This window comes from Geotrypetes seraphini, chromosome 6 (genome assembly GCF_902459505.1).
Source record: "Geotrypetes seraphini chromosome 6, aGeoSer1.1, whole genome shotgun sequence".
NCBI classification, from domain to species: domain Eukaryota; kingdom Metazoa; phylum Chordata; class Amphibia; order Gymnophiona; family Dermophiidae; genus Geotrypetes; species Geotrypetes seraphini.
Genome location: NC_047089.1, coordinates 99,431,143 through 99,444,779, shown reverse-complemented (window position 1 = coordinate 99,444,779; position 13,637 = coordinate 99,431,143). Strand labels below are relative to the sequence as shown.

Below are 13,637 nucleotides of genomic sequence, written 5' to 3'. Positions count from 1 at the left end.
TTCATTAAAATTACCCATGAATGGCATTCTCACTCAAACTTTCAAAAGAAATCTTGCTATACCATATTCCGTTCCTGCTCTGCCAGCAAAACTGGAATCTCGATATCAAATGATTCACTGTAAGGAATTTGAAAAGTCTCAACTATCCCATAAATCTCTTCATATTGGGTCTTCCTTGAAAACAACCAATCTGGCCAATGTCTATGTCACAGTCCCACCTGGCTGAGAGGGAAGGGCCATGGATAAATTTGGTCGATGCCTGTATCAAAATTCTACGATGACAAATAGAATTTTAAATTACAACTTTGTCTTTACATCATATCTCAAATATTGGGTCATTGCTATGCTCACTTTTTTCAAGTACCTTCCAGAGCATCACCTGACAGAGTTCCAGCTTATGCATTCCACTCTGGGACAATTTCGTATACATATGGTCCAGGCTGCATATGATGCTTTTGAGATGTCCTGGGCCACTGCTTTCTCGGTGGCGATGCGCCGTCTCGCCTGGCTCCATACTGTAGATATGGACCTGAATCTACAAAATCGACTGGCCAACATCCCATGCCAAGGCAATGAGTTGTTTGATGACTTTATTGAGGCAATTACATAGCACTTGTCTGAGCATAAGAAGTCATTGGTCTCCATCGTCAGATCAAAACTGAAGCCTTCCACAGCTAAGGGTTATACACCTCCTCCATTTTCCCAAAGATGTTTCCCTCTTAAGGCAGAGCACAGGGTTTTACTCCCGTTACTTCCTTGTCTGAAGAAAACGGGGGATCTGCGACCTATCCTGGATCTCTGAACTCTCAACAAATTTCTTGTCAGAGATTAATTTCGAATGCTGTCTTTAGCATCATTGTATCCTTTTCTGGATCAAATTGATTGGTTATGCTCTCTTGATCTCAAAGAAGCTTACACATTTCTATTCGTCCAGCCTCTTACGAGCTCCTCAGATTTTGGGTGGGAAATCATCATTTTCAGTACAGAGTGCTGCTTTTTGGCCTAGATTATCTTCCAGACTTTTCATCTAGTGCCAGGTAGTAGTGGCAGCAGCTCTGCGCAGCCAAGGTCTCCAGGTATTCCCATACTTGGACGACTGGCTCATCAACAATTCAACATCTCAGGGTGTTCTCAGCGTGAGAGGTAAGCGAGGGGGGAGAATTTTCCAGCGCTTTACACAAGAAGGCACATGTTAATCACCCTCTGCCTGCACACCTCAGGTGTGCTCAAATTAATCAATGTGATAAATTAAACAGTGCTATACAATTGGTCAATCACATGAGTGCAAGATCAAACAGATTGTTCCCACTCAGAGAACTTATTGACTTTTACTGCTTTTCTGTGTGAGTAGATAATTAAGCAAATTTCTGATAACCTACAGAAATGATTCTCAGCTTCCATCCCCAGCCTCCAAGATTCACCATCCCCCCTGCCGATTCCCAGCTTTCATCCCCAGCCCCCAAGACTCACCAGCCCCCGTGCTGATTCTCAGCTTCCATCCCCAGCCCCCAAGACTCACCATTCCTCCTGCCAATTCCCAGCTTCCATCTCCAGCCCCAAGACTCACCAGCCCCCCCTGCAGATTCTCAGCTTCCATCCCCAGCCCCAAGACTCACCAGCCCCCTGCTGATTCTCAGCTTCCATCCCCAGCCTCCCTGCCGATTTCAGCTTCCATCCCCAGCCCCCAAGACTCACCAGCGCCCGCTGCTGATTCTCAGCTTCCAACCCCAGCCCCCTGCCGATTTCAGCTTCCATCCTCAGCCCCCAAGACTCACCAGCCCCTGTGCTGATTCTCAGCTTCCATCCCCAGCCCCCAAGACTCACCATTCCCCCTGCCAATTCCCAGCTTCCATCTCCAGCCCCAAGACTCACCAGTCCCCCCTGCAGATTCTCAGCTTCCATCCCCAACCCCCCTGCCGATTTCAGCTTCCATCCCCAGCCCCAAGACTCACCAGCCCCCTAGCCGATTCTCAGCCCCACCTACCAATTCTCAGCCCCACCTGCCGATTCTCAGCCCCACCTGCCGATTCTCAGCCCTCCCTGTCGATTCTCAGCACCCTCGACTGAAAAAAGAATGAACTTTAATCGGGGCTGAATTGGTGAGTCCGGTTTTTTTACAAAAACGAACCAATTCAAATTGATTCACCTGATTTGAATCGGTGAATCGATTCAAATCGTGAATCGGGCAGCACTACTGTGTACCATCACAAAGAGCTAGGGAGGCAAGCTGCCTTGGACTGTAAAAATTTCAGTATTTTGTGTGTGTTATAACAAGGTAATTTCATTTACTCTGAGGATGTATCAGTGCCACCATGTAATAATTGGGGTCAGTGACTCTTTGGGTTGCATTCATTTTCCCAGAATAAAATCACTAATGTAATGTAATATAATGTTTACAGAGATGCAGAAAAATGAAGACAGATAAAGGCCATGTGGCCTATCCAGTTTGCCCATCTGTGCCATCTGCTATTCATTCTTCTCCCTTAGAGATCCTATGTACTTGTCCATGCTTTCTTGAAATCAGATACAGTTTTCATCCCGACCACCTCCACAGGGAAGGCTGTTCCATGAATTCACCACCCTTTCTGTGAAAAAGTGTTTATTTACATAAGAACATAAGAATAGTCATACTAGGTCAGACCAATGGTCCATGTAGGCCAGTATTCTGTTCCCACAGTAACCAATTCAGGCCACAAGTAGCTGGCAAAAAACCCAAATAGTAGCAATAGCAGACTATGGACGTTTCCTTTAGAAACTTGCACAAATCTTTCTTAAACCCAGCTATGCCACATCCTCTGGCAACGAGTTTCAGAGCTTAACTAATCTATGAGTGAAAAAATATTTCCCTGTAACTTTGAGTGTCCCCATGGAGTAAAAAATTGATTCACTTGTACCTGTTTTATACTACTCAGGATTTTGTAGACTTTAATCATATCTTCTCTCAGCTGTCTCTTTGCTGATGAACCCTAACATGAGTCTTACCTCATGTGAGAGGAGTTCCATCCCCTTTATCATTCTTGGTTGTTATTATCTTTTTATTATTAATTTATTTATCATTTTTCAAATACATATCAAGTATCCACTTGTACAGAAAGCTAAAGATAAAACAAGTAATCAAATCAGGATAACACCTTAGAAATAGAAAAGGTTAATATAGGTAAATTAAGGTAAAATATAATTCACAATAATGAAAAACTTTACTTAAATTCAGCTCAAGTCCTCAAATAAAGATCCAAGGTGTAGCATTAGCGAATTTATCCTAATAAGAAGCCTAAATCAAAAAGAAAACAAAGGACTGATTAACTAAACATGGATAATCCAAAATCGTAAATGGCACTCATATTTTCCCCCCTTCAAGGCGTGATATTGACAGGAAGGTTGTCAGTTGGCAAGGTTCAAAGAAAACATATTTTCTCAAAATAATGTATCACGCATTTGCAAGGATGAAGAAGAAAAAATGTCACCTCCCAGAGCAATAACTCCTGGTTTTAAAAGCAAAAATTCTCTCCTACGCTTTTGTGTATCACGTGCTTTATTTGGAAACAATAAGATTTTAAACCCAAGGAATTCCTTTTGTTTGTTTCTAAAGAAAAGCCTAAGCAACCAGTTTTTATCTGGTGTAAGGGCTACAGAGAGAAGAAGCTTAGCAGCTGTTGCCATTTCCCTTTCAGAAAGTTCCAATATTGTAGATATATTGAGTGGCTGTTCATCATTTTCTTGTGTAACTCCATCTCCTTTAGAAGTCAAATGATAGACTTGAGTCAAAGGTAATAGTGTTTCATCAGGAATTTCCAATATTTCTTTCATATAGCGTTTCACCATATCCCTAGGCATTACTACCATAACCCTGGGGAAATTAATCAACCTAAGATTATTATTACAGGAAAAGTTCTCCAGCAGAAAAATATTAAGATCTTGAGGGCTAAAACTGACGACTCTAAAAATAAATCTGTTATGAATCTTCAGCAAGAAATGAAAGTATTTAAACAAATTTCTGAAATATTAGTTAAAGACAACATAAACCTAAGAAGAAAGTTAGAATATTTGGTTGCTATTCTATGAACTTTTTCAAATTCTGCTATATCTTTTTTGGGATGTGGTGACAAGAATTGGATACAATGCTGAAGGTGAGGCCTCATCGTGAAATGGTACAGAAGCATTATAATACAGTGGAACCTTGGTTTACGAGCATAATTTGTTCCAGAAGTATGCTCGTAAACCAAATTTCTCGGGGAAACTCGCTTTGATTAGTTCCACCTCCTCCTCCCCCCCCCCACCCAAGGCTACCGGCGCTGCTCCATTCCCCCCCTTGAGGCCACTGGCGCTGCTCCATACCCCTGCGATCTGACATCCCCCCCCCTGTGAACTGGCATCCCTTATCGCGATTGGGCACCAGCACCAATGCACAGGACATGCCGGTGCCCAAAGATCCTCCCCCTTCTGTGCTGGGCTGGGTGATGCATCAGAGATCCTTCTTCTTGCCTGTGCTGGGCTGGACTGAGCCTTGAGCATTTGCACATGCTCAAGGCCTTCTGGTCTCACTCTCTCTGAAATTTGGAATCTGAGAGAGCGAGATCAGAAGAAGGCCTTGAGCATGCGCAAATGCTCAAGGCCCAGTACAGCCCAGCACAGAAGAGGGAGGATCTTCGGGCACCGGCACTGGCATGTCCTGTGCGTTGGTGCTGGTGCCGGTGCCCAATCGGGGTAAGGGATGTTGTTTCGGTGCTCGGGGGGGGGGGAGGGGATGTAGGATCGTGGGGAGGGACAACGCGAGCGGGGGGATGCCGGATCGCGAGGGTGGCTCTCGTAAATCGAGTCAAACTCGCTTTCCGAGGTGCCGATTTTGCAAACGTTTTGCTCGTCTTGCAAAACACTCGCAAACTGGTGCACTTGTAAACCGAGGTTTGACTATATTCTTATTTACCATTCTTTTTCTAATAATTCCTAATTTGGTTTTTTTTGGCTGCTGCCACACATTGGGTAGAAGGTTTCTATGCATTGTCTATGATAACACTTGGATATTTTTATGGGTACTGAGCCCTAAGATGGACCCTAGCATCTGGTAACTATGATTTGGATTATTCTTCCCAATGTGCATCACTCTGCGTTTGCCCAGTCTTCCAATTTCCTAAGGTCTTCCTGCAGATTTTCACAGTCTGCATGTGTTGTAACAGCTTTGAACAGTTTTATTTCATCTGCAGACTTAATCACCTCACTTGTTCCAATTTCCAGATTATTTATATGTATTTATTTATTTCTAAAATTTCTTAACCGCCTATAACTAAGCGGTTAAATAGCTTTGGTCCCAATATAGATACCTGTGGAACGCATTGCCAGAGGTTGTGGTAAGTATAGTTGGTTTTAAGAAAGGTTTGGATAATTTCCTGGAGGAAAAGTCCATAGTTAGTTATTGAGAAAGACACGGGGGAAGCCACTACTTGCCCTGCGTCAGTAGCATGGAATATTGCTACTCTGGGTTTTGGCCAAGTACTAGTGACCTGAATTGGCCACCGTGAGAACGGGCTACTGGGCTTGATGGACCATTGATCTGACCCAATAAGGCTATTCTTATGTTCTTATTCCACTATTCACCCTCCTCCGTTGAGAAAAAATGTTCATTAAACCTGCCCTCTCTTTTCTGTCCAATAACCAATTCCTAATCCACAACAGGACGTTGCCTTCTATCCCATGATTCCTTAATTTTCTCAGGAGTCTCTGAAATTCTAGATATGATTTGATTGATTGATTTTATTTCTTATATACCGCTATACCGTGAGGTTCAAAGCGGTTTACAATGAAGATAGATTAAAGATACATTAAAATAAAATAAATAAAAATGGTACTTTGGATTTCCCTAGCTGTCCCGAAGGCTCACAATCTAGCTAAAGTACCTGAGAAAATAATAAATAAAAATAAATGAAATAAAGTAAATTCCAGTCAGACAATAGGATCTGATGTTAGAAGTTCATAAAGATGATATGCCAAGGAGCGAAAGCTGGTATGCTCCTTAAGCCCTGACGTATGCAGCCTAGCCAACACACAATATTTCAGCCATGAGGTTTCCTAGGAAGTAGTAATGAGTGCCAAAATGCAGGCTAGTCATTTGGATCAGAGTCAATGCAATGCTAAAATGCAGGCATGTCATTTGGATCAGATGACCTCTGCAACAGCCAGACAACCGCCACTATCATCTCGGTGCATCAGCTGCATTAAACGGTTAACTGCCACCATTCTCAGATCCGATATCTAGTATGGTTTAGAATCCTGCTGGATCGAGGGAGGGGCGGAGCTGTGCTCTTAAGTCTCTGCCACTGCTTCTGCTGCCTGCCGCTGGTTTCTGTGTGGCCCCGGCGTCTCCTTGTGCTCACCGTTATCCCCTGATGGATCGGGGGAGGGGAGGAGCTGTGCTCATTAAGTCCCTGCTGCTGAGTCTGCTGTCTGCCGCTAGTTTCGGTGCGGCCCCAGCTTCTTCTCGTGCTTAACCGTTAGCCCCTGCTGGATCGGGGGAGGGGCAGAGCTGTGCTCTTAAGTCCCCGCCACTGCTTCTGCTGCCTGCCGCTCTTTTCGGTGCGGCTCCTTATGCTCATCGTTATCCCCTGCTGGATCGGGGGAGGGGCGGAGCTGTGCTCTTAAGTCCCCGCACTGCTTCTGCTGCCTGCCGCTGGTTTCGGTGCGGCCCCGGCGTCTACTTGTGCTCACCGTTATCCCCTACTGAATCGGGGGAGAAGGAAGGAAGGACGCAGGAAGGGCCTCTGCTGAAAATGCACCATTCTAGGCCTTTAGGTTTGTAGACAGTTATGCTGCGACTTCTATAACTGTCAAACTCCTTTCCAAGATGTTTTCAGACTCGCCCGAGTGAAAATTAAAAGAAAAAAGTGCAGAACCCTGTAAAACTATGAATAAGGTATATGAAAGGAACAAAATAAAACTGGAAACCAACAAAGAAAATAAAATATAACTAAAAACTTAAAAATATAAGAGAGAGACACTCAGTCAACATTCTAGAATATACTATGTCAACTGGTTCTCCTTTATACACAAGTTTATTCATACCTTCAAAGACTTGCAGCAAATTGGTGAAACAAGACTTCCTTTGGCTGAAATCTTGCTGTCTCTGTCCCATTTTCTAAATGTTCTGAAATTTTATTTTTTATAATAATTTATACTATTTTGCTTGGCACTGAAGACAGGCTTACCGGTCTGTAATTTCTTGGATTACCTCTGGAACACTTTGTAAACATTAGCATAACATTAGTCACCTTCCAGTTTTCAGGTGCTATGGATAATTTTAGCGATAGGTTACAGATTACTAACGGTAGATCAGCAAATTCATGTTTAAGTTCTTTCAGTACCCTGAGATGTACACCATGTGGTCCAGGTGATTTATAAGAATATAAGAAATGCTGCTGCTGGGTTAGACCAGTAGTCCATCATGCCCAGCAGTCCGCTCCTGCAGCGGCTCCTAGGTCAAAGACCAGTGCCCTATCTGAGACCAGCTCTACCTGTGTACATTCCGGTTCAGCAGGAACTTATCTAACTTTGTCTTGAATCCCTGGAGGGTGTTTTCCCCTATAACAGCCTCCGGAAGAGCGTTCCCATTTTCCTTCACTCTGTGGGTGAAGAACTTCCATACGTTTGGAGAGGGTGAACAACCTATCTTTATCTATTAAGTGTATTCTCTTCATTATCTTGAATGTTTCCATCATGTCCTCTCTCAGTCTCCTCTTTTCAAGGGAGAAGAGGCCCAGTTTCTCTAATCTCTCACTGTACAGCAACTCCTCCAGCCCCTTAACCATTTTAGTCGCTCTTCTCTGGAACCTTTCGAGTAGTACCGTTTCTTTCTTCATGACCAGTGCTGGATGCAATACTCCAGGTGAGGGCGCACCATGGCCCGGTACAGCGGCATGATAACCTTCTTCGATCTGTTCGTGATCCCCTTTTTTATCATTCCTAGCATTCTGTTCGCCCTTTTCGCTGCTGCTGCACATTGCGCGGACGGCTTCATCGACTTGTCATCCAGTACTCCCAAGTCTCTTTCTTGGGGGGTCTCTCCAGGTACCGCCCTGGACATCCTGTATTCATGTATAAGATTTTTGTTAACGACATGCATCACCTTATACTTATCCACATTGAACCTCATTTGCCATGTTGCGGCCCATTTCTCGAGCGTGTTTATGTCAAGTTGCAGATCTTCGCAATCCTCCTGTGTCTTCATTACTCTGAATAATTTAGTATCGTCTGCAAATTTAATCACCTCACTCGTCGTACCAATTTCCAGATTGTTTATAAATATGTTGAAGAGCACGGGTCCAAGCACCGAACCCTGTGGCACTCCACTGGTGACACTTTTCCAGTCCAAGTATTGTCCATTTACCCTCCCCCACCCCCACTCTCTGTTTCCTATCCGCCAGCCAGTTTTTAATCCATGTGAGTATTTCACCCTCTTTAACATGCCGATTTGGCTCAGTTCCAGGTTCCCTAAATTTTTTTTCAGTTTCTCCACAACATTGCCCTTGAAAACCATTTATGGTTCAGATAGACCATTTACACATTCCTTCATAAAGATTGATACAAAGAATTCAATCAGTCTCTCCGCTATTGCCTCATCCTCCCTCAATGCCCCTTTTGTTCATTATCATCCAGCGACCCCAAAAATTCCTTCACAGGCTTTCTGCTTCTGATATACCTGAAAAGGTGTTATGAGTTTTTGCCTCTTTGGTAAGTTTCTCTTCATATTCTTTTATAATCTTCTTTATCAGTGCTTTGCATCTAACCTGCCAGTGCTTATGTTGATTCTTATTTTCTTCATTTGGATCCTTTTTTCTATTCAGAGTCTTTTGGCTCTAATAGACTCTTTCACTTCCCCTTTTAACTGTGCAGGCTGTTGTTTTCTCTTCTTTCCACCTTTGTTAATATGTGGCATACATCTGGTCTGGAGTTCCACAATGTGTTGTTTTAAAAAAAAATAAAGTCCATGCCTTTTGGCTGCTGATCGTTTTAGCTTCTTTTTAACCATTTTCCTCATTTTATCGTAGTCGCTCTTATGAAGATTTCTGTATGATCTTACTCCAAAACAGCCATCATAGTAGTTACCTCTCATACTATGCCCTGCATTACACTAAGGACTCAGTCTAAAATACTGTAGGTACCCCTCTTTTTGATTCATGGACCAGTTTCTCCAGGAAGCAGTCATTTATTACATCTAGCAGTTTTACCTCCCTAGCAGTCTTTAAGTGACTCCTTATTCTGTCCCCTTTAATTTTCATCTTGTGCCCCCTCGTTTCAAGGTTTCCTTTGTTTGATTAGTTTAATTCAACACATTTTACCTTTCTACAATTGTAGTTTTAAAATGTTTTTCTTTTGCATACTTCCTTTTCCGAAGCAATTATTCTGCTTCAGTGACCTGTTTAGATAATATTGCAAAACAGCAAAAAGAATTTGCAACCCAGAAAGACTAGAATAGCCAATACTGTCCAATACAATAATAAATAAGAATTGGCTAAGCGATCCTTATCCCTGAAAAATTATATGAAAAACTAACAAAATATAATATAAGAAAATAACTAAGCAAATGGTCACTTATATAAATTGTCAGTATAAGTAATAAATAAGAAATAATGACACATGACACTAAAGGACATCAGTATGAGCCTTAAATGGATAACATACGGTGTATAGGCTCAGGCTATTTCTCATAGGTGACTAGCACCAGAACCTCAGTCCTAATGAGAATCGTCTCATACATCATTGAGTCCTTGTAAAGTGACCAGAAGTGCTAAAGTGAAAAAGTGCTAAAAGGAGAAGAAAAAAAATGTTATCCATTTAAGGCTCATACTGATGTCCTTTAGTGTCATTATTTCTTATTTATTACTTATACTGACAATTTATATAAGTGACCATTTGCTTAGTTATTTTCTTATATTATATTTTGTTAATTTTTCATATAATTTTTCAGGGATAAGGATCGCTTAGCCAATTCTTATTTATTATTAGATAATATTGCATACAGTTGTTCCTGTGCACACAACAAGGCAGAATTCCAACAGCACTAAAGTTACGTTTTGATTTTGATGCCATAATTCTTAGATTTTTATATGAATATACATATAGTGGAACCTTGGTTTATGAGCATAATTCGTTCTAGAAGCATGCTTAAACCAAATTGTTCATATATCAAAGCGAGTTTCCCCATAAGGAAGTAAGGGAAACTCTCTTTGATTCGTTCCACCTCCTCCTTCCCCCCCCCCCCAGGCTACTGGCGCTGCTCCATCACCCCCCTCCCCGCTCAAACCGGCATCGCACCCCCCGCCCTTGAATGCCCCTCCCAGCGAGAACCGCATCACACCCCCGTACTGGATGCGGCATCCGCCCACCCACCCAAATAAGCTCCTTACCCCCATCTGCTGCATGCCGGTGCCATTTAAGGAAAGATCCCGCCTTTTGGTTGGGCTGGGCCTTGAACATCTGCATATGCTCAAGGCCCAGCCCAGGCAATAGGTGTGATCTTTCCTTAAATGGCCCCGACACACAGCAGATGGGGTAAGGAGCTTGTTTGGGTGGGCGGGTAGGCAGATGCTGCTTCCAGCACAGGGGTGCAATGCGGTTCTCGCGGAGGGGGGAGCGTTCATGGGCGGGGGTGCGATACTGGTTCGAGCGGAGGAGGGGGGTGCTCGTTTAGCGGGACAGTGCTCGTTTTGCGAGTTAAGGTTTGCGGGAGTGTTTTGCTCGTCTTGCAAAACACTTGCAAACCGGTTTGCTCGTAAACTGAGGTTCCACTGTATATTGTTAAAGTTGTATTAGCAGGAAAACCTTTATAAAATCTGGCTCCTTATTAGCTTGGTATCAAGTCTTAAGTTCTCAGAAAAACAAACTTGTTTCTGGTTTCATTCTTATAGGTGTTATCCACTTCTACTGGACTGACAAAAACAGTGTACAACCCTGCTGCTTTAAAGGCATTACAGAAATCTTTACCTATGGTATCAGCTTCTCTGTTGGATACCAGTGAGGCTCAGAAAAAAAAGCAGGTAAACTGCTAAACTTATATTAGCTATTTTCTTGTGTTCATTTTTACATCAACAGAATAGATGTTCTCTCTTACTCATAAAGAATGAACAGTTGATTTAATTAGAGATGTTAGGAGGGAGGTCACGTGATGTCATGAGTGCGTGAGGACGTCTCTTCGCTTGCTCCGGGGCTACCCTGCATACTTTTGGCAATTACCGACGTTTTTCCCCCCTCTCTCGTGGATCTGCCGTCTATCGGGTCTTTCTACTTGCATGGACAGATACATTACACGATCACGGGAGCACATGCAGGCGAAATCAGCGCGTAAAGATCGGGAGCGAGTGCGGCCTAGTGAGAACAAGATGGCGGCGAGCTCGCACCTTACAGAGACCGCGCTGAGTGACATAAAGGAGGCGCTTGCTCAGGTACTGGGGCCTAAATTAGAATCGCTAACGGCGCAAATATCGAATATTGAGACCCTGCTGGCGGCTGCGGCGGCTCGCATGACCGAATTGGAACAGCGGGTCTCCACATTGGAGGATACCACCACAGCTCGGGGTGCTGATCTTAGCACGTTGCAGGCGCAGGTTCGGGCACAGGCTGAAAAGCTGGATGACTTGGAAAATCGCTCCAGACGCTCGAACCCGCGCTTGCTGGGCATTCCAGAGACGATATCAGACCGCTGCTTATTAGAGGTGCTGGAGCGATGGCTGCGGGAGGAGTTATCGCTTCCTCCTTCCATGGGGCCCCTACGCATTGAACGGGCACACCGCCTGGGCCCCCACCCTGGTCTGGAAAAGCGCCTGCGGGTGGTCATCATGAAGCTATTAAATTTTAGGCATAAAGCTGCCAGAGGGTTCTTCTCAGCTGCGGGTGTTGGCATTTGCAGACGATCTTCTGCTTACTTTGGGTAATCCCCAACGTTCGTTACCTCGAGCTTTGGAATTCCTGGATGAATTTCATCTTTACTCAGGTTTAGTTCTTAATAAGCAGAAGTCCTTGGCAATGCCAACTTCGCCTGAGGTGCATCAGTCCTGACAGGGAGAGTTTTCTTTACAGTGGGCCCCTTCACAATTGACGTATTTAGGGGTGGTTATCCCTCAGAATTTGGATAGGCTTTACTTTGCTAATGTTTCGCCCTTACTCCGTCGTACAGCGACCACCCTTCACAATTGGCGGAAATTTCCCCTGTCCCTTTCTGGCCGAATTGCTCTCTATAATATGATGATATTACCAAAATGGCTCTATGTATTGCAAATGTTGCCTATTATGTTAACACACACACACTTATCACAACACAACTCCCATCTTTCTGCATACCTGTGGCAGGGGAAACAGGCTTGGATAGCGTTATCTAAGTTGATGTTACCAAAAGCTCAGGGGGGGTTGGGTCTTCTGAGTGTATCTAGATTTAACCTTGCATGTCAATTACGGCATATCCATGACTGGTTTTGTAATACTGCATGTTTTTCATTGCCTGAGATTGAATGTTTTTCTTTTAGGCCTTACCATTTTAGCTACCTCTTACATGCTCGCCACTTGCCGGACTTGCCACTGTTACAATCACACCCCTTCTTACCTGTAATGCGTAAGGCTTGGAAACTGTTGTGCAAGATGTTGAAGATTTCCCCCTGTGGAACACCTTATCTCCCCATTGCTGGTAACGGAGATTTCTTACCTGGCTTGGAGTCAGCAGTCTTCCGGCGTTGGACCTCTGTGGGTCTTCACTATGTGTCTCAAGTGATCCTTCATACGGGTCTTCCTGCCTCTTTTGCTGAACTACAGACACAGTTCCATCTCTCCCCTGTGGATTGGTTTGCTTACCGACAACTTCAGCATTATTTGCAGACCTTGACTTCCGTGACATTGAGAGAGGATGTTCAAAACAGTTTACAGGAAGCTCTTTGTCTTACAGCACAAGAACCTATACCGTTGAAATTTTATCATAAGTTCCTACAGGAGCTTTCTGGTGACCTGGACTTTATTACCCTAGCCCAGAAATGGTCGGCTGATCTTCAGGTGCCTATCTCTGATGATATGATCCGTAGGGGCATTCGCCTGGGGAATGCAGCTACACTATCCTAAGTGGAGAAGGAGCGAAATTACAAGTTCTTGCTGCGAGCCTTTTATCCACCCAAGAGAGCTCAGGTAATGGGGATCAGTACGGGACATTGCTGTGGAAAATGTGCGCAGCCTATGGCATCTTTTGGACACATGTTTTGGACTTGCCCCTTGGTGTCTGCCTTCTGGTTACGATTGGTGTCTACGGTGGCTCGGCTTTGGGGTTGTTCTTGGAGGATGCATCCCAGTTTTCTTTTCACTCTACAGATCCGTTTTCATCCACCTCGACCAGGTTGTGCGATCTTCATTAGGAAAACTGTGCTAATGGGCAGGAAATGTATTCTTTTACAGTGGCTCTCACCTCAACCACCTTCTATTCAGCAGTGGAGAGCATTAATGTTGCAGCAAATGTTACTGGAACGAAAGGCCATTGTGGACCTGACTGCTAAAAAAGGTCGGTTATTCCGTCAATGCTGGTATTCTTTTAGTTTGACCTTTACTTCTTATGTCCAACGACAACTTTGGGATGTATGATTTGTTTACTGCTCCTATTTTGACAGTGTTCTTATTTG

The 13,637-nt window shown here is 43.9% G+C and overlaps 1 protein-coding gene across 7 annotated transcripts in view; it reads left to right on the top strand.

Moving 5' to 3' along the window:
* The window catches only part of RBM26 (RNA binding motif protein 26), a 946,655-nt gene that overhangs the window by 518,850 nt on the left and 414,168 nt on the right, over positions 1-13,637 (top strand). For all 7 annotated transcript variants that reach the window (XM_033948169.1, XM_033948166.1, XM_033948165.1 and 4 more), the window contains one exon: positions 10,896-11,024. In XM_033948169.1, coding sequence (XP_033804060.1) covers positions 10,896-11,024 — 129 coding nt within the window. The remainder of the gene's footprint in view (positions 1-10,895; positions 11,025-13,637) is intronic.